Genomic DNA, 26,564 nt, shown 5'->3' on the forward strand with positions numbered 1-26,564 from the left:
ATACGGGCAAAAAAATCCACTTATGCATATTTTTGTTAGTAATTGTTTCTTTTTATATCATCTATATGCATATATGTTTGCCTTTTCATATCCTAGTTAAGAAACCGTTGTTTGCTTGTCTGGTCATAAAATATGTCATTTTCATATCCTTGTTAACATTCTTCGTGTTGTTTGTTTTTTTATGCGCTCTGGCAATGGTCTGTGAAGTTTGCTTGAGTCGTTGCAAGCACAGGAACATGGGTAGCAGTTGGCATCTATTTATGGAGGGAATTTAAAATCACAACGGCAACTCAATAATTTTCAATGGTAACTGAAACTGACCATTGTTCTGCTAGTGGGCGGGAGAGGGGGGTAGTTGCATGTTTGAGACTAGGCATGCAACTGCAAGTGCGTGTCTACCCACCCGGGCGCAACTAACCTTTTTGTTATGTCGGAGAACGACGGGAAAGGAGGGGTAGTTGCATGTCTGATACTAGGCACGCAACTGCAAGCATCACCACCAACTGCAATTGCATGTCTACCCACCTAGCTGAAACTGACTTTTGTTTCGTCGAAGAGAGGCGGGAGAGGGGCAGTTGCATGTCTGACACTAGGCATGCAACTAAAGTGTCGCCCTGAATGTAACTGCATGTCTACCCAGACGACTGTAACTGACCTTTTGTTTTGTCGGTAGGCCGTGGGAGCGGGGGCTGTTGCATGTCTGATGCTACGCATGCAACTGCAAGTGTCGCCCCTGACAACAACTGCATGTCTACACACCCGACTGTAACTATCTTTTTGTTTTCTCGATGAGCAGTCGGAGAGGGGGGGGGGGTTGCATGTCTGACACTGGGCATGCAACTGCAAGTGTCGCCCTCGACTACAACTGCATGTCTACCCACACGACTGTAACTATCCTTTTTGTTTTCTCGGTGAGCAGTCGGAGAGGGGAGGGGGGAGTTGCATGTCTGACACTAGGCATGCAACTGCAAGCGTCTCCCTCGACTGCAACTACATGTCTACCCACCCGACTGCAACTGACTTTTTTATTATGTCAGATGATGACGGGAGAGGGGGCAGTTGCATGTCTAACACTACGCTCGCAACTGCAAGCGTCGTACCCGACTGCAATTGCATGTCTACTAATCCAACTGCAACTGGCCTTTGTTTTGTCAGCTGGCAGTGGGAGAGGGGGCGGTTGCATGTCGGCCACTAGGCATGCAATTGCAAGTGTCGCCCCCTACTGCAACTGAACTTTTGTTTTGTTGGAGGGCATCGAGAGAGGTAGGGGAAGTTGCATGTCTAACACTTGGCATACAACTGCAAGTGTCACCCTTGACTGCAATTGCATGTCTGACACTAGGTACGCAACTGCAAGCGTCGCCCCAAACTGCAACTTAATGTCTAACCATCCGGCTGCAACTTACCTTCATTTCCCCATAGGGCGGCACATGAGGGGGCACAGTTGCATTCTTGACACTAGGCATGTTTTTGTGGGTTGGGCGGGTGTTCAAGCACGCATTTTTGTTTTGTTTTTTTGTTCTTTTTGTCATTGCTTTGTGTTGCATTTGCGCTTGATTGTTCCCCAGCTTCGCTCCCATTTTCGTTTTTTATTTTCCCCATTTTTCTGTTTTTTATTAGTTTTTATTTTTTTTCAAAAACATGACCACCTATTTGCACATACATCGATCACACACAATTGCGTGTAATTAAATCACGCGTAATTACATGTTTACTATCGGTGTGGAACTTTTTTTCTTTTCATCTCTGCCATTAAACACACCACTGCAAGTGTCACTCCCCCTCAGCGCGCTCGAGTAATAACTGGGAAAATCAAGGCTGGACAGGTGACTGCAAGTGTGTGTCTTCAACGTGACTGCAACTCAGTGATATTTTTTGTCAGAAGGGGGACAGTTGCATATCGTCCACTAGACACAGTGTAGCCGCGACTACAACTACATGTCTTTCAAAGTGCAACTTTGTGTTATTATTATTATTATTATCACTACTACTATTATTATCATATTTTATTTTTTTGCTTAATTTATTTTGTTGTTGTATTTTTAGTTATTTTCTATTTTTGTAAACACACCGTGAACATTTTTTTTTAATATACATGATGTTTTTTAAGAATATTTGTTTCAACACATGATGATTTAAAAAATAAACAAGCACTTTCTTCCAAAATATTACTATAAATGTAAACAAAGCTTTCATTTCTTTTTTACGGTGAAGCAATAACTGATTTTTCAAAGGAAATAAACATTTAACAAACAAAAGCAAAAACAGAAAAACCAAACAAAAACAACAAAAGGCCGGATGGTAGGAAAATCATGCAAACGGCTAAGGTTACTACTTGTTTTTGAGACATCTAAGGTTACTATTGGCCCTCACTGTAAAAAAAAAGTTAACTACTGCCCCGGCCAGTGTGCCAGAACGAGCAGCATCTACAAAAACTCTCGATATTCAAAAAATTGCTGGTCCAAAAGCACACAACAACCGAAAAAATGAAGGCATTAGGCTGCAATAACACGGTCGGCCCAGCAACAGTAGAAAAAGGTACCAAGACTTAATAAGAAACTAAAATGGGCTGGGCTACTGTTGGATGATGTCACCTGACTTAGACTTCGTGAAGTCTAAGTCGAGTGAGACCTAGACAAACCCTACTGTATACTGTATTCTTATTTTAGTGGAAAATCTCTATCTCTTTTGTGTGTATTTTATACTCCACCCAATAATGTTAGTGTCAAAAAAAAAGCTTACATTATGAGACAAAAGAAATATATTATTACACTCAAAAATCTCTTATATTTGTTTACAAAGAGTACATACATAAATTGTAAAAAGGTCTTATATTTTAGGACGAAGGTAGTATATACCATCAGTTATGTACTCCCTCCGTTCCAAAATAGATGACCCAATTTTATACTAACGTACAAAGTTAGTACAAAATTAGGTCATCTATTTTGGAACGAAGGAAGTATGTGATTTCAAAAAAGAAAAGCAGTTATGTATGTGCAACCACATAATCCAAAATTTAAAATCTGATTTTTATTTATTTATTTATATGTGTTTTGCTTCTTTGGATTAATTAACCTTGTAAATAGTGAATATCAATATCTCCGTTGATGGCACGATTCGCAGCTTTCGTGGTTGTGGTCTAGTGATCGGGTCCACTGATTTGAATTACTATGTTTTTTGGATTGCTAATTACGATGCTTTGATTGATTGAGACAATTTTTATATTTGGAATCCTAATTATGGTGATTTGATATGATGTTTTTAATACTAATTATCATGCTTTAACTGTTACAATATAATTGGAGCAATATTGGTCATTAGATCTAACATAACAAAAGGATGATATTCAATGTTTCTATCATAACTCACTTTTTTAATAATAAAAAGAGGAAGATGATGTCCATCTCTATCTTGTTATACTACTTAAAAATAAGTACTCCCTCCGTCCATGTGTATAAATCAAATTACAAAAATTAAATAATCCCAAAACACTTAGGCACGGTGCATTAACTCTCATCTCATTTCTTGTTTTTTGACATAGATAAATGAACCAATCAATAAGAGATGTGGGACGTGTATATTTTTAATAACTTGAGACTAGCAAACACGACATGCAATGATCAGTTCATTGCATGCGATGATATTAATTAGCAAATAACCATTAAGTTTCTTTTTTGTTTTTTGCTCCACCTTGGTCGTGGTGCACAACCTAAAATGACTTATATATTAATTAGCATCTCTATTCCTACCGAACAGAATTCTTCGTCAACTGGTTCCCACCTCTCATCATGTCCCTCTATTGATTTTTCCTTTCATTCAGTCGATTTTATTTCCACCATGCCATATTAACCACACCTTTCAAGTATGCCGCTCGATCACATTAATATAACGTGTGATTATGACGCTTAATTTTATGCCATATTTTATCGCACCTTCACGTATGCCGCTCAATCACATTAATTTATCAAAGTTATGGAGATAAAAAAATATTTGGCCTCTGTGACAACGCACAGGCACATACTTAGTACTACATGAAAAAGACATAAGGTTTTGTCTGCATCTTACATCTGTCTCACTCCTAACTCGGTCCCTTCACTATTATTTTCTAGGTTTCCATTCCCTTTTGACTTTCACACTAATTTTTGGCAACCCAATAAACCAGATCAATCAATGGTACATCCATAAATTCACGGCCCATGAACTTTCTTACACTAGCCACAGTGGAGAGTAACATACACATATCCCTAGACTATGTTACTATCTTCATAGTGGGTAGTAACTTAAGTGTGGTAACATGCAAAGATTTATTTATTAGGTTATAGACTCATATTGCAATGGGACATGTGATGTTATAGTAACTAGCTAAGTTATCACAACTATCTCTCTCCTCATTAACTCATTGCCACATAAGCAAATTGGCTGAGTTGGACTCGATGTTACTGTTGAAATTACTCTCACTGTGGCTAGTGGTAAAATCTAACACTGGCCAAGCATCTTTTTTTCGTGGGGGACAAGCATCTTAATAACCCAATAAATAACAATAAATTCATGACCGTAAGTAAATAAATAGCAATCAGTCTTTTATCTTCAATAACCTAATAAAATAGATCAGTCACGAACACATATAATCATATTTTGCTATTTGCTTGCATCAAGATTTGTCCCGTACTCTTCTCTTATTACGTTAAAAAAATTACCCCATGACAACACACGGCACATATCTTTAGTAGTACAAAACAAAGGAAGCTAAGGTCAGATACAATTTTAGGCGCCCTGAAATTTGTTTGCATGGATATAAAACAATTAATTGTTTTAATATATTTCTTAATGAGTTTCCATCTTTGTAAATTTGTTTTGTTCATACATATCTATAGATGGATCACCATGTTGCAATAATGGGCTCATGTAGCAATAATATGCTCATGGCGACGAGGTTAGCATTTCTCGTCATGCATACACAACTGCGAGATTTGGTGGCAGGTTCTTCACACCAGCTTAAGGCTTCAACGGCGATGACTGCGGCTTCAGGATTGGTTCTTAGGGGCACGTGCACGAAAACTTCTCACCTGTCATTGACAAGGCCGGGCCGGCTCCGGTTCGGGAGCATCGACAACTACGCGTCAACCGGCTCATTCTAGTGACGGCAGTGGACGTTCAATCGCGCAAAAATCTCGATGTAATTTTGTAACATTCTGTTACGCCTAGCGGGATCAAAACTGACCCCACAGACCAACATTGGCCTTTCTTTGCACTTTGTCCTCACTCGTGCGCAGTTCCTTTTGAAAGGGCTCCCGGAAAAGGAGTTCCTGGTTAATATGAGTAGTCTATAGCTCCTATTAAGCCGGGCTCTCACAAGTTTTTACTATATTTGGGATGTTTTGTGCTTGTGGTTAACGTTTATAACAGATCTGACAACAATCCAAAAGGAGAGGTAGCACAAAAAACACAAGTAGGAAGGGAAGGAACCGGCACGGCAGCAGTGCAGGAGAGGGAGAATGTGCTGCTGCATGTGTTGCGTATGTTGTGGCTGTGCTACTCCTTAGGGGAGGGGTAGTGAGCTGAGTTACAACCAGCAAGTTTGTACTGGAGCACAGCAGCTGAAAGAAACGGTTTCAGTTCAATAGCAAACTAACTCAGCCCACTAGGATTGTTTCCAGTTGAGTGCCAGGTGTAACATACAAATACCCATGAAATGTATATACACATCTGGACTAGTAGTAAGTAGTGCATCTTGTTCTACTAATATTAAGAGCGAGCGAGGTCACTTGATCCATACACATTTTACTTCTACACAGAGGAGAGGAGAGGAGAAGAGAAGAGCCATCGTCTCCTCCGCCTTACCCTTACCATACCATCCATCACTTGTCCAAAATGCACACGCCAAACTACCTACTACATACATACATTCTTCCACCTGCAGCACCTTGCTTGTGACACTACTACTTGATTACCCTAGCTAGTTAGTTAATTAACCCTTCCTAAACAAACGATCATCGCATCGCATCAACAGCCTTCTAATACCTCAGCTCATCCCGCGGTACCGGTAACTCTGCTCCTCCTCCTCTCCTTCCCTGCAAAACAACCCCCAAAACAATCAGTACTAGGTACGCCTTCAAAACAAACAAAATGCCAACACACTTCCAGGACAAGCGATGAGACGACAAACAAACAGGCCCGTACTTAGAAGGTGACGCCGACCTCCCCGGCAGTATCTGCTTCCGCACAGGCACTCGAACGCCTTCATGGGCTGCCTCTCGTCGTCGAAATCGATGCCGTAGTCCTGAAACCAGCAAACAACATCTCACTAAGCATTTCTCTTCTGTTGTGGCTCTAGTGTCCAAAGTGTAAATATATTTTTTTCATCGTGCAGTAGAGACGCACTTTCTACTTCTTAAAAACCTATACCATGAGATTCGTTAACCTTTGCAGGTACATAGGCTTTGGTAGTCTTGCTCGTTGAGACATTTGTCTATATGAACAAAGGTTGCATACATGCTGCATCAATACAAAGAAACTGTATAATGCACATACCCATGTCAGTTCCTCAAAAGCCTCCACCTTCTTGCTTGTGAAGAATGCAACCTGTTTTATGAACAAGAAAATAAAAATAAGATCATCACCTTGGTGTGCGCATCTTTATGGTATTTTCAGAGACTGGTACGGGTACATAACAAAGTTGTTGAGTGTAGCTTACATGATAATACTGATGATCAGGAGTCTCCACTTCAACAGGAATCATGGCTAGATTTGCATCACAGCATCTACATGGAGTGTTACAACCAGATAGTTTTTAAGGAGACAATTTGAAGTTAAGCCTCTTTCTCTTTGCTGTCATTTAAAATGAGCATCATAAACATGACTGTTAAGAACAAGCACACACCTGTGGTTGATGAATCTGCCAACATTCCCATAGAATGTTCCATCTAGGCATAAAGCCTCTTCATCCTTCGGCTCCCCTCCAGAACACCAACCGGCATCCAAAAGTATTGGATGTGTATACCTAGCATTCTGCATATTTTGAATGGCCCTTTCATGCAGTTCTGTATTTGTTAGTATCTCCCCAGCATATTCACAAACAAAAGTGCCTTTTGGCAAATCATCGAGTGTGCGGAGCCCCCAACCCCTCCCTTCTTCGGTAAAGAACACCTAGTAGATAGTAAAAGTACCAGTCAGTATGCTGCACATGGCAAATAAAGGAAATGTGACATTATAGTGCCCCAACAATCTACGTTTACAAAAACATTAAATGTTACCTGCAGATTGCATCTTATGCCACGTTGAACCACACGGTTACCGCATTGCATGTTACAGCCACATTTGCTCCAGCATTCCTTGATGAATTTCCTAACAAGGTGGCCCCTGCAAGGCTCTGGTGAAGCTTTGTTTTTAGACCTCTCAAGCGGACAAGTTTTACAATACACCCTGTGATGTTCTTCTGGGAATCGGTTCATAGAGACACATTCATCAATGAATGCTGGCTTAACCAAACCGTCCGGTGTGTATGCGTATTCACCCCCAGTTTGTCTTGCACAAGCACATGGTGCAGGTGCGGACAAGCAGTTGCCAAAGCATTCAGGGCAACAGTCTTCACTGCCAATCTTTGCAAGAAACATGCTAATAAGAGCATTCTGGGATACAGCGTTTGTTGGCATATAATAAAAGGAAGGTGGGCATTTCTCTCTGCCAGATTCATCTGCAATCGATATCCTCACATTTTCTTCTCCCTTGGATATATCAGTTATGTCATGGATAGTCTTCGATACAGAAAGTGCCAAATGGTGTTGCTGGGCAAGGGTTGAATTTGCAGGACCACTCTCCGAGCCTTTCGAAACCAACGGTTCTTCTCTAGCTTTCCGTTTCCTATTTATAGCATTCTCTGACAAGCTGCCATTACCAACAGTATCTGATTGCGTATTATGCTCCGCAGTATGTTTAGTGCCCAGTTGCACAACACACTGGCACATCTCAGTCATGAGGCCACGAATGGAAAAATCAGGAGGAAGAACCTTGTGAGAGCGAAGACATTTGTCCTCAACCATCTTTAAAACTGCTTCTAAAGCAGGCATGTGGAACTTTGATGGGTCTATACAGAATTTCAGAGACATCTTAACATCACCCCTAGGGGATGATGCTATATCAATATCTAAACAAGGTGCTTCCTGCACATTTCCATCTCCAGATCCCGTTCCATTGTTCATTGTGCTGTTTGCTGGCTCTACCGACAAAGTAGGCATTTCCCTATTTCTGCAATGCTGAGTTGTCCTGTTTTTATCACCTATATAAAGTTAAAAGTTCAAAAGAGTAAGACCATTGCTCAGAAGGAAAAAATAACAGCAAGATGTGATTGATTAAAGACTTATTTAACATGTTAAAGCAAAGGTTCAGCAGGTGGAACCTCAAAAGTGCAGAAAGCCTTATTTAACATGTTAAGTTACCAAGCAAAGGTTGCAACCAGTGTTGGGAGCAATTTTTGTGAATATAAGTGTCCAGATGAACAATATACAAAACTGAACCGGTCAATTGAAAGGTGTATGTTCTCTAAATGATGCTAGCAACCCCAACTTTATGCATGTGGAAAGGTATACCACAAATTGTATTAACAAATCCTGATTCTGTACTTAACATATCTTCAATGGTAGGGATGCTAAAGGACAAGTGGTTTACTGAACAGAAAGTGTATATTTTAAGCATGACATAAGGCCAGGATAGCACGAAGTGAAAATCCTTTCTTCTACTGTAGTACAACATAAAGCACTACTGCTTAATTGGTTAAAACACTAAAATGACCACCCAGTGCATAGACAATGTCAAAATGTCATGATCTGAAAATAAAAGACAGGCAATATGCTTAACGTCTATAGCACCGGGACAAAATGATGAATGAGTTCAGATTGTGAATGCGAACCTTCTGAAATCTGTTTAGGAGTTTGTTCAGGTGGAGGCAATGCCAAAAACTCGGAGGAGGGCGCACTGCGCTTGCGCGAACGGTGAATCAAGCCAGGTTGCACATTCAGACAGTCCACTGCATCCATGTCAACAGGCTCAGGCTTGGGCTCTCTCAGGAAGACAGGCTGCTGAAAATCTTCATCCATCATCTGCATCTGCATCTGCCTCTGCTTGCTTAGCGCTCTGGTCTGTGTAGGCGAAGCGGCTTGAGTTGGGTCAGAGCCAAGGAGGTTTGCTCTGGAACCAGTCCTTGAGCGTGGTGCGGTGATGCGGTTATCCGGGTCCTTGCGGACGACGGCGAGGGAGGTGGAAGGGCGCTGGTCGTCGTCCTCCGGCGTGAACATTTCCGGCATGGTGCCTGTCTCCTCCAGCTCCAGATCGAGCTCCTCCTGCCCCTGCACCTGATCCCCGCCATTGGCTGGGCCGCCGTTGGCCTGAAAACAGAGCAACCATTTCATCAGCTCCTCCGACAGCGGGGGTTCTCGGTATGGATGGATGCCGGAAGGGGGGTGGGAAGGAAGGGAGAAAGGGAGGGACCTGCTCGTCGAAGATGGCGTCGGCGAGGGCGCGGTAGGACTCGGCCTCGATGAGCTGCCAGTTGTCGTCGTAGAGCTCGACCAGGCGCCTGAGGACGGGGGCGGTCTGCTCCCTGGAGATGCCGAGGAGCTTCATGGCCTTCACGGCCCGCCGTGCCCTCACGTTGCGGTTACCTCGGGAAGAGCCCATCTTGGATCCGCTAGGACCAGATCCGATTCACAGCGGCATCGCCATTGCTAGGGTTTGCAGGAGAAAGCTTGGGGATTGGCCTGGCTGGGGTTTCTGGGCGGTGGCTGGCTGGCTTCCCCCCTCACTTCATTGGCGATTCGTCCAGTGTCAGTCGCTCACACTGCCGGCTGCTGAGTGCTGATCGGTGGGTGTGGTCGGTGGAAGAAGACCAGAGGACGCCTCACTCCTTCACTGCCTACTCTGCTCGTCTTTCTCCTATCCTATCCAACCCTTCAACTGGACCGGGATAGCCATTTTTTGTTTGGTTGTGTGGATAAAGTTAGCCCATGTTGTGTTTGGTTAGAAGGATGAATCATTAGAGCATCTTCGGCCGTTCGGCCTCTCAGGACGTCGAAAAAGAGCCTCCTGAGGGTGAGCCGGCGCTAGATTGGCGCGTGGGGGCGACCTAACTCCCAGTCGTGGTCAATGTTTTAAATAGCGGGCTATGAAAAATAGCGGCGGGCCTCCAAATCAGCTATAACGGAGCTATAGCAGGCTAAAGCGGCTATAGCGGGTTATTTAGGAAGACGACCATTTAGCGGCACTCTCCTGAAAAGGCTATAGCGGGCTATTTAAAACTATGGTCGTGGCCCACAGGTCGCCCCGGTTCGGCGATGTTGCTTACGAAAATATGTGCAAACTCGGTGACTTTTGCACGAACTCGGCGAAACTTCGTTGAAATTTGAACAGAAAACATCAAAAACATGCAAACTATGCCTAAACTACGCCAAACTATGCCTAGCCGCCACCGCCATCGTCGTCTACATGCCGAGAAGCCTGTAGAAGCGGGTGTAGTCGCCGCCATCGCCGCCGCCGTCGTCTACATGCCGAGAAGCCTGTAGAAGCGGGTGTAGTCGCCGCCGTCGTCGTCATCGCCGCGCGGCTGGCTTGGGCCGGCGCCGTCCCTGCTGCAGCCCTGGCCAGGGTCGCCAAGGCGTGGTGGGGCGCTGGACGGCCCGGCCTCGTCTTCCTCGTCGCTATCGAGGATGATGACGCCGCCCTCCTCGCGCCCGCAGCGCCGAGCCTGGAGCTCCGCGTATGCCCGACGCTGGCGACGGACCTGCTCCCGGACGTAGTCCTCCTTCGCCCACTTGAGGGCGGACTCGTCGTCGGGGGCTGCCATCTCGACGTGCTCCGGCTTCACTGGGAGCAGCCCCGGCTCAAGCTTCAGCCGGACCAGGCGAAGGGAGCGCCTCCCCGGAGCCGGAGCAGGCGGGGTGGGCCGGGCACCCTCGTTGATGACGAGAGCGCCGCTGCGGGTGCGGCGCCCGAGCGGCGTTTCCTCCGGCTCAGGCTTGACGGGGCGGAGCGCGGCCGGCGAGCCAGAGCCCGACGACGAGGATGACCCCGGCTCCATCCGCCGCGGCGTCCAGGAGCTACCGCGGCGGTGAGAGTGATACGTCTCCAACGTATCTATAATTTTTGATTGCTCCATGCTATTATATTATCTATTTTGGATGTTAATGGGCTTATTTTTACACTTTTATATTATTTTTGGGACTAACCTATTAACTGAAGGCCCAGCCCAAATTGTTATTTTTTGCTTATTTTAGAGTTTCGCTGAAAAGGAATATCAAATGGAGTCCAAACGGAATGAAACCTTCGGGAGCGTTATTTTTGGAACAAACGTGATCCAGGAGACTTGGAGTGGACGTCAAGAAACAATCGAGGAGGCCACGAGGCAGGGGGCGCCCACCCCCCTGGGCGCGCCCTCCACCCTCGTGGACCCCTCGTTGCTCCACCGACCTACTTCTTCCTCCTGTATATATCCATATACCCCGCAAACATTCAGGAGCACCACGAAAACCTAATTCCACCGCCGCAACCTTCTGTACCCAAGAGATCCCATCTTGGGGCCTTTTCCGGAGCTCCGCCGGAGGGGGCATTGATCACGGAGGGCCTCTACATCAACTCCATGGCCCCTCCGATGATGTGTGAGTAGTTTATTTCAGACCTTCGGGTCCGTAACTAGTAGCTAGATGGCTTCTTCTCTCTCTCTCTTTGGATCTCAATACAAAGTTCTCCTCGATTCTCTTGGAATCTATTCGATGTAATCTTATTTTGCGGTGTGTTTGTCGAGATCCGATGGATTGTGGGTTTATGATCAAGTTTATCTATGAACAATATTTGAATCTTCTCTGAATTCTTTTATGTATGATTGGTTTATCTTTGCAAGTCTCTTCGAATCATCAGTTTGGTTTGGCCTACTAGATTGATCTTTCTTGCAATGGGAGAAGTGCTTAGCTTTGGGTTCAATCTTGCGGTGCTCAGTCCCAGTGACAGAAAGGGAAACGACACGTATTGTATTGTTGCCATCGAGGATAAAAAGATGGGGTTTATATCATATTGCATGAGTTTATCCCTCTACATCATGTCATCTTGCTTAAGGCATTACTCTTTTCTTATGAACTTAATACCCTAGATGCATACTTGATAGAGGTTGATGTGTGGAGTAATAGTAGTAGATGCAGGCAGGAGTCGGTCTACTTGTCACGGACGTGATGCCTATATACATGATCATGCCTAGATATTCTCATAATTTTTCGCTTTTCTATCAGTTGCTCGACAGTAATTTGTTCACCCACCGTGATACTTATGCTATCTTGAGAGAAGCCACTAGTGAAACCTATGGCCCCCGGGTCTATTTTCCATCATACAAGTTTCCAATCTATTTTATTTTGCAATCTTTACTTTCAATCTATATCATAAAAATATCAAAAAAACTTATCTTATTATTATCATCTCTATCAGATCTCACTCTTGCAAGTGGACATGAAGGGATTGACAACCCCTTTATCGCGTTGGTTGTGAGGTTCTTATTTGTTTGTGTAGGTACGAGGTGACTCGCGCATGGTCTCCTACTGGATTGATACCTTGGTTCTCAAAAACTTAGGGAAATACTTACGCTGCTTTACTGCACCACCCTTTCCTCTTCAAGGGAAAACCAACGTAGTGCTCAAGAGGTAGCAAGAAGGATTTCTGGTGCCGTTGCCGGGGAGATCTACGCCAAGTCAAGACATACCAAGTACCCATCACAACTCTTATCCTTCGCATTACATTATTTGCCATTTGCCTCTCATTTTCCTCTCCCCCACTTCACCCTTGCCGTTTTATTTGCCCTCTTTTTTCATTCGCCTCTTTTTCCTTCTTGCCTTCTATGTGCTCGTTCTTTTTGCAATTTGTTGCCATCATGTCTAAAACTGGGGAGGTTTTCATTGATAAGGATAATAATATGGAAAACTTTGATGCTATTGATGATCCTCTTGAAAATTCTATTATTTTGCACACTAAAAAGTTTCGTATTGGCAGCGGTAATATTATTGGGAAGGGAGTTATTCAAGATTTTTTACTTGTGCCGGTGCTTTGCCCACTATGAGTGGATCTATCCTTCATAAAACTAGTAGTCTCGCAGATGCTATATCCTTGCTCATAGTTAAACTCGAGAGACAATTTTTACATATGCATCCTTCCATACAAAGGATTTTCCTAGAATTTTCTAATATTGAGCATTCCTCTGTTAAGCGAGCAACGACCATCTTTTTAGCTCATGAGTTCAGATTTATAATAAAAGAGTCCAATGAAATTTTTGCGCATTATAGGGTGGATGCCGGCCGTCCTCCCATAGAAGCAATTCTTTTCTATCAAGAAGATATTATGCGTTTACGATCTTTAGATCATGTTGCTTTTAATGAAAACCTTAGAAAAAAGGTTCCTACCGATGCTCTTGTTAATAGGATCTTTGAACTTAATGATAATTTTGCCATCCAAAACAATGGGCTAGGTTTTTCCCTTGAACAAAGACTCATGACTTTTTGCCAAAAGAATGCTTATAATGATGAATTGATTGTGCAATATGAGGGGCCAAAGGAGGAACCAATACCTCCCGAGCTTGATCTTGGGGACTTTTGTCCCATTAAATTTAGCCCTTTTGATTATTTTTGCTTGCCACAAAGGAAGCCTGCTGCTGAACGTTGGGAGTATGAGATGAGCTTTTGCGATTTATCTTATCATTATCATGGCAATACCTAGGTTTATCCTTGCTTTTATGCCTAGCTAGGGGCGTTATACGATAGCGCTTGTTGGGAGGCAACCCAATTTTATTTTTATTCCTTGCTTTTTGCTTCTGTTTAGTAATAAATAATTTATCTAGACTCTGTTTTGGTTGTGTTTTTTGTGTTTAGTTACTGTTTGTGCCAAGTAGAACCGTTGGGAAGACTGGGAGTTAATCTTCCTGTTGATAGTGTCATTGACAGAGTTCTTCAATCACTGCCACCAAGCTACAAAAGCTTCGTGATGAACTATAATATGCAAGGGATGAATAAGACAATTCCCGAGCTCTTCGCGATGCTAAAGGCTGCGGAGGTAGAAATCAAAAAGGAGCATCAAGTGTTGATGGTTAACAAAACCACTAGTTTTAAGAAAAAGGGTAAAGGGAAGAAGAAGGGGAACTTCAAGAAAAACGGCAAACAAGTTGCTGCTCAGGAGAAGAAACCCAAGTCTGGACCTAAGCCTAAGACTGAGTGATTCTACTGCAAACAGACTGGTCACTGGAAACGGAACTGCCCCAAGCATTTGGCGGATAAGAAGGATGGCAAGGTGAACAAAGGTATATGTGATATACATGTTATTGATGTGTACCTTACAAGAGCTCGCAGTAGCACCTAGGTATTTGATACTGGTTCTATTGCTAATATTTGTAACTCGAAACAGGGACTACAGATTAAGCGAAGACTGGCTAAGGACGAGGTGACGATGCGCGTGGGAAATGGTTCCAAAGTCGATGTGATCGCCGTCGGCACGCTACCTCTACATCTACCTTCGGGATTAGTTTTAGACCTAAATAATCGTTATTTGGTGCCAGCGTTAAGCATGAACATTATATCTGGATCTTGTTTGATGCGAGATGGTTTATTCATTTAAATCTAAGAATAATGGTTGTTCTATTTATATGAGTAATATCTTTTATGGTCATGCACCCTTGAAGAATGGTCTATTTTTGTTAAATCTCGATAGTAGTGATACACATATTCATAATGTTGAAGCCAAAAGATGCAGAGTTGATAATGATAGTGCAACTTATTTGTGGCACTGCCGTTTGGGTCATATTGGTATAAAGCGCATGAGGAAACTCCATGCTGATGGACTTTTGGAATCACTTGATTATGAATCACTTGGTACTTGCAAACCGTGCCTTATGGGCAAGATGACTAAAACGCCATTCTCTGGAACTATGGAGCGAGCAACATATTTATTGGAAATCATACATACTGATGTATGTGGTCCGATGAATATCGAGGCTCGCGGCGGGTATCATTATTTTCTCACCTTCACAGATGATTTGAGCAGATATGGGTATATCTACTTAATGAAACATAAGTCTGAAACATTTGAAAAGTTCAAAGAATTTCAGAGTGAAGTGGAAAATCATCGTAACAAGAAAATAAAGTTTCTATGATCTGATCGTGGAGGAGGATATATGAGTTACGAGTTTGGCCTACATTTGAAACAATGCGGAATAGTTTCGCAACTCACACCACCCGGAACACGACAGCGTAATTGTGTGTCCGAACGTCGTAATCATACTTTACTAGATATGGTGCGATCTATGATGTCTCTTACTGATTTACGACTATCGTTTTGGGGTTATGCTTTAGAGACGGCTGCATTCACGTTAAATAGGGCACCATCAAAATCCGTTGAGACGACACCTTATGAACTATGGTTTGGCAAGAAACCAAAGTTGTCGTTTCTTAAAGTTTGGGGCTGCGATGCTTATGTGAAAAAGCTTCAACCTGATAAGCTTGAACCCAAATCGGAGAAATGTGTCTTCATAGGATACCCAAAGGAAACTGTTGGGTACACCTTCTATCAAAGATCCGAAGGCAACACATTCATTACTAAGAATGGATCCTTTCTAGAGAAGGAGTTTCTCTCGAAAGAAGTGAGTGGGAGGAAAGTAGAACTTGATGAGGTAACTGTACCTGCTCCCTTATTGGAAAGTAGTTCATCACAGAAACCGGTTCCTGTTACATCTACACCAATTAGCGAGGAAGCTAATGATGATGATCATGAAACTTCAGATCAAGTTACTACCGAACCTCGTAGGTCAACCAGAGTAAGATCCGCACCAGAGTGGTACGGTAATCCTGTTTGGAGGTCATGTTACTTGACCATGATGAACCTACGAACTATGAGGAAGCGATGATGAGCCCAGATTCTGCAAAATGGCTTGAGGCCATGAAATCTGAGATGGGATCCATGTATGAGAACAAAGTGTGCACTTTGGTTGACTTGCCCGATGATCGGCAAGTGATACGTCTCCAACGTATCTATAATTTTTGATTGTTCCATGCTATATTATATCCTGTTTTGGACATTATTGGGATTTATTATACACTTTTATATTATTTTTGGGACTAACCTATTAACCAGAGGCCCAGCCCAGAATTGCTGTTTTTTTTGCCTATTTTAGGGCTTCGCAGAAAAAGAATATCAAACGGAGTCCAAACGGAACGAAACCTTCGGGAACATGATTTTCGGAACGAACATGATCCAGAGGACTTGGACCCTATGTCAAGCAATCAACCAGGAAGGCATGAGGTAGGGGGCGCGCCTACCCCCCAGGCGCGCCCTCCACCCACGTGGGGCCCATATTGCTCCACCGACGTACTCCTTCCTCCTATATATACCTACGTACCCTCAAACTACCAGATACGGAGCCAAAACCCCGATTCCACCGCCGTAACTTTCTGTATCCACGAGATCCCATCTTGGGGCCTTTTCCATAGGTCCACAGGAGGGGGTATCGATCACGGAGGGCTTCTACATCAACACCATAGCCCCTCCGATGAAGTGTGAGTAGTTTACTTCAGACCTATGGGTCCATAGTTATTAGCTAGATGGCTTCTTCTCTCTTTTTGGATCTCAATACAAAGTTTCCCCCCTCTCTTGTGGAGATCTATTCGATGTAATCTTCTTTTGCGGTGTGTTTGTTGAGACCGATGAATTGTGGGTTTATGATCAAGTTTATCTATGAACAATATTTGAATCTTCTCTGAATTCTTTTATGTATGATTGGTTATCTTTGCTAGTCTCTTCGAATTATCAGTTTGGTTTGGCCTACTAGATTGATCTTTCTTGCAATGGGAGAAGTGCTTAGCTTTGGGTTCAATCTTGCGGTGTCCTTTCCCAGTGACAGTAGGGGAAACAAGGCACATATTGTATTGTTGCCATCGAGGATAACAAGATGGGGTTTATATCATATTGCATGAGTTTATCCCTCTACATCGTGTCATCTTGCTTAAAGCGTTACTCTGTTCTCTTGAACTTAATACTCTAGATGCATGCTGGATAGCGGTCGATGTGTGGAGTAATAGTAGTAGATGCAGGCAGGAGTCGGTCTACTTGTCTCGGACGTGATGCCTATATACATGATCATACCTAGATATTCTCATAACTATGCTCAATTCTGTCAATTGCTCAACAGTAATTTGTTTACCCACCGTAATACTAATGCTCCCGAGAGAAGCCTCTAGTGAAACCTATGGCCCCCGGTCTATTCTCCATCATATTAATCTTCCAATACTTAGTTATTTCCTTTTCCATTTATTTTACTTGCATCTTTATTTCTCTTTATCATAAAAATACCAAAAATATTATCTTATCATATCTATCAGATCTCACTCTCGTAGGTGACTGTGAAGGGATTGCCAACCCCTTTATCGCGTTGGTTGCGAGGAGTTTATTTGTTTGTGTAGGTGCGAGGGACTTGTGCGTGGCCTCCTACTGGTTTGATACCTTGGTTCTCAAAAATTGAGGGAAATACTTATGCTGCTCTGCTGCATCACCCTTTCCTCTTCAAGGGAAAACCAACGCAGTGCTCAAGAGGTAGCAAGAAGGATTTCTGGCGCTGTTGCCGGGGAGTCTACGCAAAAGTCAACGTACCAAGTACCCATCACAAACCCTTATCTCCCGCATTACATTATTTGCCATTTGCCTCTCGTTTTCCTCTCCCTCGCTTCACCCTTGTCATTTTATTTGCCCTCTCTCTCTCCATCCTCCCTCTCTTTCTCTATTCGCCTCTTTTTGCCCGTTTCTTGTTTGCTTGTGTGTCGGATTGCTTGCTTGTCACGATGGCTCAAGATAATACCAAATTGTGTGACTTTACCAATACCAACAACAATGATCTTATTAGCACTCCGATTGCTCCTCTTACCGATGCTGAATCTTGTGAAATAAATGCTGCTTTGCTGAATCTTGTCATGAAAGATCCATTTTCCGGCCTTCCTAGTGAAGATGCTGCTACCCATCTAAACAACTTTGTTTATTTGTGTGATATGCAAAAGAATAAAGATGTGGACAATGATATTGTTAAATTGAAGCTATTTCCTTTTTCGCTTAGAGATCGTGCTAAAGCTTGGTTTTCGTCTTTGCCTAAAAATAGTATTGATTCGTGGAATAAGTGCAAATATGCTTTTATCTCTAAGTATTTTACTCCCGCTAAGATCATCTCTCTTAGAAACGATATTATGAATTTTAAGCAACTTGATCACGAACATGTTGCACAAGCTTGGGAGAGGATGAAATTAATGATACGTAATTGCCCTACACATGGTTTGAATTTGTGGATGATTATACAAAATTTTTATGCTGGATTGAATTTTGCTTCTAAAAATCTTTTAGATTCGGCCGCGGGAGGCACTTTTATGTAAATCACTTTAGGAGAAGTTACTAAACTCCTAGATAATATTATGGTTAATTATTCTCAATGGCACGCTGAAAGATCTACTAATAAGAAAGTGCATGCGATAGAAGAAATTAATGTTTTGAGTGGTAAGATGGATGAACTTATGAAATTATTTGCTAATAAAAGTGTTTCTTCTGATCCTAATGATATGCCTTTGTCTACCTTGATTGAGAATAATAATGGATCTTTGGATGTGAATTTTGTTGGTAGGAATAATTTTGGTAACAACGCGTATAGAGGAAACTTTAATCCTAGGCCGTATCCTAGTAATTCCTCTAATAATTATGGTAATTCCTACAACAATTCTTATGGAAATTTTAATAAGATACCCTCTGATTTTGAATCTAATATTAAATAATTTATTACCTCGCAAAAGAATTTCAATGCTTTGATTGAAGAAAAATTGCTTAAGATTGATGAGTTGGCTAGGAACGTTGATAGAATTTCTCTTGATGTTGATTCTTTGAAACTTAGATCTATTCTACCTAAGCATGATATCAATGAGTCTCTCAAAGCTATGAGAATTTCCATTGATGAGTGCAAAGAAAGAACCGCTAGGATGCGTGCTAAGAAAGATTGCTTTATAAAAGCGTGTTCTTCTAGTTTCCATGACAATAAAGATGAAGATCTAAAAGTTATTGATGTGTCCCCTGTTAAATATTTGTTTTGAAATATGAATCTTGATAATGATGGGACTGAATATGATCCACCTTTACCTAGAAGACATTCCAAAAATTCGGAGTCTTTAGATCTTGATGCTAAAATTGTTAAAAGTGGGATTGAAGAAGTCAAAACTTTAAATATTAATGAACCCACTATTTTGGATTTCAAGGAATTTAATTATGATAATTGCTCTTTGATAGATTGTATTTCCTTGTTGCAATCCGTGCTAAATTCTCCTCATGCTTATAGTCAAAATAAAGCCTTTACCAAACATATCGTTGATGCTTTGATGCAATCTTATGAAGAAAAACTTGAGTTGGAAGTTTCTATCCCTAGAAAACTTTATGATGAGTGGGAACCTACTATTAAAATTAAGATTAAAGATCATGAATGCTATGCTTTGTGTGATTTGGGTGCTAGTGTTTCCACGATTCCAAAGACTTTGTGTGATTTGCTAGGTTTCCGTGATTTTGATGATTGCTCTTTAAACTTGCACCTTGCGGATTCCACTATTAAGAAACCTATGGGAAGAATTAATGATGTTATTATTGTTGCAAATAGGAATTATGTGCCCATGGATTTTATTGTTCTTGACATAGATTGCAATCCTTCATGTACTATTATTCTTGGTAGACCTTTCCTTAGTACGATTGGTGCAATTATTGATATGAAGGAAGGGAATATTAGATTCCAATTTCCGTTAAGGAAAGGCATGGAACACTTCCCTAGAAAGAAAACTAAATTACCTTATGAATCTATTATGAGAGCCACTTATGGATTGCCTTCCAAAGATGGCAATACCTAGATCTATCCTTGCTTTCATGCCTAGCTAGGGGCGTTAAACGACAGCGCTTGTTGGGAGGCAACCTAATTTTATTTTTATTCCTTGCTTTTTGCTCCTGTTTAGTAATAAATAATTTATCTAGACTCTGTTTTGCTTGTGTTTTTTGTGTTTAATTAGTGTTTGTGCCAAGTAGAACCGTTGGGAAGACTTGGGGAAAGTCTTTTTCATCTTGCTGTAAAAAACAGAAACTTTAGCGCTCACGAGAACTGCTGCCATTTTTATTTGAAAAGTGATATTTAGTTAATTCTTTTTGAATATGATTAATAGATAAATTCCTCACGTCCAGAAATTTATTTTAGAATTTTTGGGGTTTCAGAAATTGCGTTAGCTGCAGATTACTAAAGACTGTTCTGTTTTTGGCAGATTCTATTTTCCGTGTGTTGTTTGCTTATTTTGATGAATCTATGGTTAGTAAAATAGTTTACAAACCATAGAGAAGTTGGAATACAGTAGGTTTAACACCAATATAAATAAATAATGAGTTCATTACAGTCACTTGAAGTGGTGTTTTGTTTTCTTTCGCTAACGGAGCTCACGAGATTTTCTACTTTAAGTTTTGTGTTGTGAAGTTTTCAAGTTTTGGGTAAAGACTTGATGGATTATGGAACAAGGAGTGGCAAGAGCCTAAGCTTGGGGATGACCATGGAACCCCAAGATAATCTAAGGACACCTAAAATCCAAAGCTTGGGGATGCCCCAGAAGGCATCCCCTCTTTCGTCTACTTCTATCGGTAACTTTACTTGGAGCTATATTTTTATTTACCACATGATATGTGTTTTGCTTGGAGCGTCTTGTATTATTTGAGTCTTTATTTGTTAGTTTTCCACAATCATCCTTGCTGCACACACCTTTTTGAGAGAGACACACATGATTCGGAAATTGTTAGAATACTCTATGTGCTTCACTTATATCTTTTTGAGTTATATAGTTTTTTCTCTAGTGCTTCACTTATATCTTTTAGAGCACGATGGTGGATTTGTTTTATAGAAACTTTTGTTCTCTCATGCTTCGGTTAGATTATTTTGAGAGTCCTACAAAACAGCATGGTAATTTGCTTTAATTATTTTAGGCATTCAAGATTAATATAAAAAATTCCTATGAGTGTGTTGAATACTATGAGAAGTTTGAAACTTGATAATTGTTTTGAGATATGGAGATGGTGATATTAGAGTCGTGCTAGTTGAGTAGTTATGAATTTGAGAAATGCTTGTGTTGAAGTTTGTGATTCCCGTAGCATGCACGTATGGTGAACCGTTATGCTAAGAAGTCGGAGCATGATGTATTTATTGATTGTCCTCCTTATGAGTGGCGGTCAGGGACGAGCGATGGTCTTTTCCTACCAATCTATCCCCCTAGGAGCATGCGCGTAGTACTTTGCTTCGATAACTAATAGATTTTTGCAATAAGTATGTGAGTCCTTTATGACTAATGTTGAGTCCATGGATTATACGCACTCTCACCCTTCCACCATTGCTAGCCTCTCTAATACCGCACACCTTTCGCCGGTATCATACACCCACCATATATCTTCCTCAAAACAGCCACCATACCTACCTATCATGGCATTTCCATAGCCATTCAGAGATATATTGCCATGCAACTTTCCACCGTTCCGTTTACTATGACACGCTCCATCATTGTCATATTGCTTCACATGATCATGTAGTTGACATTTTAGTTGTGGCAAAGCCACCGTTCATAATTCTTTCATATAAGTCACTCATGCATCATTGCTATCCCGATATACTGCCGGAGGCATTCATATAGTGTCATACTTTGTTCTAGTATCGAGTTGTAATCATTGAGTTGTAAATAAATAGAAGTGTGATGATCATCATTCATAGAGTATTTTCCCAATAAAAAAAGAGAAAGGCCAAAAAAGGCCCAAAAAAGAATAAATAAATAAATAAAAGGGGCAATACTACTATCCTTTTTTTTCCACACTTGTGCTTCAAAGTAGCACCATGATCTTCATGACAGAGAGTCTCCTATGCTATCACTTCCATATACTAGTGGGAATTTTTCATTATAGAACTTTGCTTGTATATTCCAATGATGGGCTTCCTCAAAATGCCCTAGGTCTTCGTGAGCAAGCAAGTTGGATGCACACCCACTTAGTTCTTTTTGTTGAGCTTTCATATACTTATAGCTCTAGTGCATCCGTTGCATGGCAATCCCTACTCACTCACATTGATATCTATTAATAGTCATCTCCATAGCCCGTTGATACGCCTAGTTGATGTGAGACTATCTTCTCCCTTTTTGTCTTCTCCACAACCACCATTCTATTCCACATATAGTGCTATGTCCATGGCTCACACTCATGTATTGCGTGAAGATTGAAAAAGTTTGAGAACACCAAAAGTATGAAACAATTGCTTGGCTTGCCATTGGGGTTGTGCATGATTTAAATACTTTGTGTGGTGAAGATGGAGCATAGCCAGACTATATGATTTTGTAGGGATAACTTTCTTTGGCCATGTTATTTTGAAGAGACATAATTGCTTAGTTAGTATGCTCGAAGTATTATTATTTCTATGTCAATATTGAACTTTTGTCTTGAATCTTTTGGATCTGAATATTCATACCATAATTAAGAGAATTACATTGAAATTATGCCAAGTAGCATTCCACATCAAAAATTCTGTTTTTATCATTTACCTACTCGAGGATGAGCAGGAATTAAGCTTGGGGATGCTTGATACGTCTCCAACGTATCTATAATTTTTTATTGTTCCATGCTATATTATATCCTGTTTTGGACATTATTGGGCTTTATTATACACTTTTATATTATTTTTGGGACTAACCTATTAACCGGAAGCCCAGCCCAGAATTGATGTTTTTGCCTATTTTAGGGTTTCGTAGAAAAAGAATATCAAACGGAGTCCAAACGGAATGAAACCTTCGGGAACATGATTTTCGGAACGAACATGATCCAGAGGACTTGGATCCTACGTCAAGCAATCAACCAGGAAGGCACAAGGTAGGGGGCGCCTACCCCCCAAGCGCGCCCTCCACCCTCGTGGGGCCCATGTTGCTCCACCGACGTACTCCTTCCTCCTATATATACCTACGTACCCCCAAACTACCAGATACGGAGCCAAAACCCTAATTCCACCGCCGTAACTTTCTGTATCCATGAGATCCCATCTTGGGGCCTTTTCCGGAGCTCTGCCGGAGGGGGTATCGATCACGGAGGGCTTCTACATCAACACCATAGCCCCTCCGATGAAGTGTGAGTAGTTTACTTCAGACCTACGGGTCCATAGTTATTAGCTAGATGGCTTCTTCTCTCTTTTTGGATCTCAATACAAAGTTCTCCCCCTCTCTTGTGGAGATCTATTCGATGTAATCTTATTTTGCGGTGTGTTTGTTGAGACCGATGAATTGTGGGTTTATGATCAAGTTTATCTATGAACAATATTTGAATCTTCTCTGAATTCTTTTATGTATGATTGGTTATCTTTGCAAGTATCTTCGAATTATCAGTTTTGTTTGGCCTACTAGATTGATCTTTCTTGCAATGGGAGAAGTGCTTAGCTTTGGGTTCAATCTTGCGGTGTCCTTTCCCAGTGACAGTAGGGGCAGCAAGGCACGTATTGTATTGTTGTCTTCGAGGATAACAAGATGGGGTTTATATCATATTGCATGAGTTTTGATGACCCACAAGTATAGGGGATCTATCGTAGTCCTTTCGATAAGTAAGAGTGTCGAACCCAATGAGGAGCAGAAGGAAATGATAAGCAGTTTTCAGCAAGGTATTCTCTGCAAGTACTGAAATAATAGGTAACAAATAGCTTTGTGATAGGATAATTTGTAACGAGTAACAAGTAAAAAAAAGTAAATAAAGTGTAGCAAGGTGGCCCAATCCTTTTTGTAGCAAAGTACAAGCCTGGACAAACTCTTATATGATGTAAAGCGCTCCCGAGGACACATGGGAATATCGTCAAGCTAGTTTTCATCACATTCATATGATTCGCGTTTGGTACTTTGATAATTTGGTATGTGGGTGGACCGGTGCTTGGGTGCTTCCCTTACTTGGACAAGCATCCCACTTATGGTTAACCTCTATTGCAAGCATCTGCAACTACAACAAAAGTATTAAGGTAAACCTAACCATAACATGAAACATATGGATCCAAATTAGCTCCTTACGAAGCAACACATAAACTAGGGTTTAAGCTTCTGTCAGTCTAGCAACCCATCATCTACTTATTACTTCCCAATGCCTTCCTCTAGGCCCAAATAATGGTGAAGTGTCATTTAGTCGACGTTCACATAACACCACTAGAGGAGAGACAACATACATCTCATCAAAATATCGAACGAATACCAAATTCACATGACTACTAAGAGCAAGACTTCTCCCATGTCCTCAGGAACAAACGTAACTACTCACAAAGCATATTCATGTTCATAATTAGAGGGGTATTAATATGCATATAGGATCTGAACATATGATCTTCCACCAAATAAACCAACTAGCATCAACTACAAGGAGTAATTAACACTACTAGCAACCCACAGGTACCAATCCTGGACTTGGAGACAAGAATTGGATACAAGAGGTGAACTAGGGTTTTGAGAGGAGATGGTGCTGGTGAAGATGTTGATTGAGATTGCCCTCTCTCAATGAGAGGAGCGTTGGTGATGACGATGGCGATGATTTCCCCCTCCCGGAGGGAAGTTTCCCCGGCAGAACAGCTCTGCCAGAGCCCTAGATTGGTTCCTCCAAGGTTCCGCCTCGTGGCGACGGAGTCTCATCCGGGAAGATGGCTTATGATTTTTTTCCTCATCGAAAGACTCCATATAGCAGAAAATGGCCATCAGAGGGCCACCAGGGGGCCCACGAGGTAGGGGGCGCGCCCAGAGGGGTAGGGCGCGCCCCCACCCTCATGGGTAGGGTGTGGCCCCCCGGTGAACTTCTTGCGCTCATTATTTTTTATATATTATGAAAACGTCTTCCGTGAAGTTTCAGGACTTTTGGAGCTGCGCAGAATAGGTCTCTAATATTTGCTCCTTTTCCAGCCCAGAATCCCAGCTGTCGGCATTCTCCCTCTTTATGTAAACCTTGTAAAATAAGAGAGAATAGGCATAAGTATTGTGACATAGTGTGTAATAACAACCCATAATGCAATAAATATCGATATAAAATCATGATGCAAAATGGACGTATCTACTCCCCCAAGCTTAGACCTCGCTTGTCCTCAAGAGAAAGCCGAAATCGAAAAATATGTCCACATGTTTAGAGATAGAGGTGTCGATAAAAATAAAATACGAACATGAGAGCATCATGATCATTCTTAAAATAGCAACTTATATAATTCTTGCCATATGATCTCTTATGCTAGAGTAATAATTCAATCAGAAGTATGCATCATAAACTTCATTGAAAACTAACAAACTATAATCTTAGTCATTGGAGCAATTGCAATTTATCATAACATAGTAAAGAGTCAATATAAGAGCTTTTCAGCAAGTCCACATACTCAACTATCATATAGTCTTCCACAATTGCTAACACTCACGCAATACTTATGGGTATGGAGTTTTAATCGAACACAGAGAAAGATAGGGGCTTATAGTTTTGCCTCCCAATGTTTTACCTCAAGGGTAATGTCAACAGTAATAGTTCATGAAAACTCACATCCTATTAGCCATATATAGCAGGATCTCTCCAACATGTTGTGCTTGCCAAAAGATAAAATGTAAAAAGGAAGGGTGAAGATCACCATGAATCTTATGTAAGGTAGGAGATAAAGGTAAAAGATAGGCCCTTCACAGAGGGAAGCAGAGGTTGTCATGCGCTTTTATGGTTGGATGCACAAAATCTTAATGCGAAAGAACGTCACTTTATATTGCCACTTGTGATATGGACCTTTATTATGCAGTCTGTCGCTTTTATTTCTTCCATATCACACGATCGTATAAAGCTTATTTCCTCCACACCAATCAACCATACATATTTAGAGAGCAATTTTTATTGCCTGCACCGATGACAACTTACTTGAAGGATATTACTCAATCCATAGGTGGATATGGTGGACTCTCATGGCAAAACTGGTTTAAGGGTGTTTGGAAGCACAAGTAGTATCTCTACTTGGTGCAAAGAATTTGGCTAGCATGAGGGATAAAGGCAAGCTCAATCATGTTGGATGATCCATGACAATATAATTTATCTCAGATGTAAGAAAACATAACCCACTACGTTGTCTTCCTTGTCCAACGTCAACTCTTTAGCATGTCATATTTTAATGAGTGCTCACAATCATAAAAGATGCCCAAGATAGTATATTTATATGTGAAGACATCTCTTTCTTTATTACTTCCTATTAATTGCAATGATGACCAAAACTATGTCTGTCAACTCTCAACAGCTTTTATTCATCATACTTTTCTATGTGAGCTCATTACTCTCCATAAGATCCATATGATCTCTTTGTTTATTTTTATTTATTTCTCTTTTCTTTTATTCACTTAAGATCATGGCAAAATAATCAAGCCCTTGACACAACACTAATCTTTATTATATAGCTCACGGACTCGATTACATAGAAGGATCATAAAGCAAAACTCACAACTGGATCATACTAAGAA

The 26,564-nt window shown here is 41.4% G+C and overlaps 1 protein-coding gene and 1 pseudogene across 1 annotated transcript; one reads left to right on the top strand and one right to left on the bottom strand.

The window, feature by feature from the left end:
• Positions 1-5,712: 5,712 nt before the first annotated feature.
• Positions 5,713-9,933, bottom strand: LOC125539804 (histone-lysine N-methyltransferase SUVR4-like). Its single transcript, XM_048703326.1, has 8 exons — positions 9,484-9,933; positions 8,906-9,380; positions 7,254-8,275; positions 6,881-7,146; positions 6,695-6,761; positions 6,532-6,582; positions 6,181-6,280; positions 5,713-6,071 (listed from the first exon to the last, which is right to left on the bottom strand). The coding sequence occupies exons 1-8, from the start codon at positions 9,670-9,672 to the stop codon at positions 6,028-6,030; spliced, it is 2,214 nt and encodes a 737-aa protein (XP_048559283.1). The 5' UTR covers positions 9,673-9,933; the 3' UTR covers positions 5,713-6,027.
• A 2,968-nt stretch (positions 9,934-12,901) lies between these two features.
• LOC125537954 overlaps positions 12,902-26,564 on the top strand; it is a 64,758-nt pseudogene continuing 51,095 nt past the window's right edge.

Source organism: Triticum urartu, chromosome 2, assembly GCF_003073215.2.
Source record: "Triticum urartu cultivar G1812 chromosome 2, Tu2.1, whole genome shotgun sequence".
Lineage (NCBI taxonomy): Eukaryota > Viridiplantae > Streptophyta > Magnoliopsida > Poales > Poaceae > Triticum > Triticum urartu.

Coding starts and splice junctions, on each gene's coding strand:
- LOC125539804 (XM_048703326.1), bottom strand. CDS start 9,672: ATGGGCTCTTCCCGAGGTAACCGCAACGTGAGGGCACGGCGGGCCGTG. Junction 7,147..7,253: donor GCATAAGATGCAATCTGCAG/GTAACATTTAAT, acceptor ACTATCTACTAG/GTGTTCTTTACCGAAGAAGG. Junction 6,583..6,694: donor CTGATCATCAGTATTATCAT/GTAAGCTACACT, acceptor TTCATAAAACAG/GTTGCATTCTTCACAAGCAA.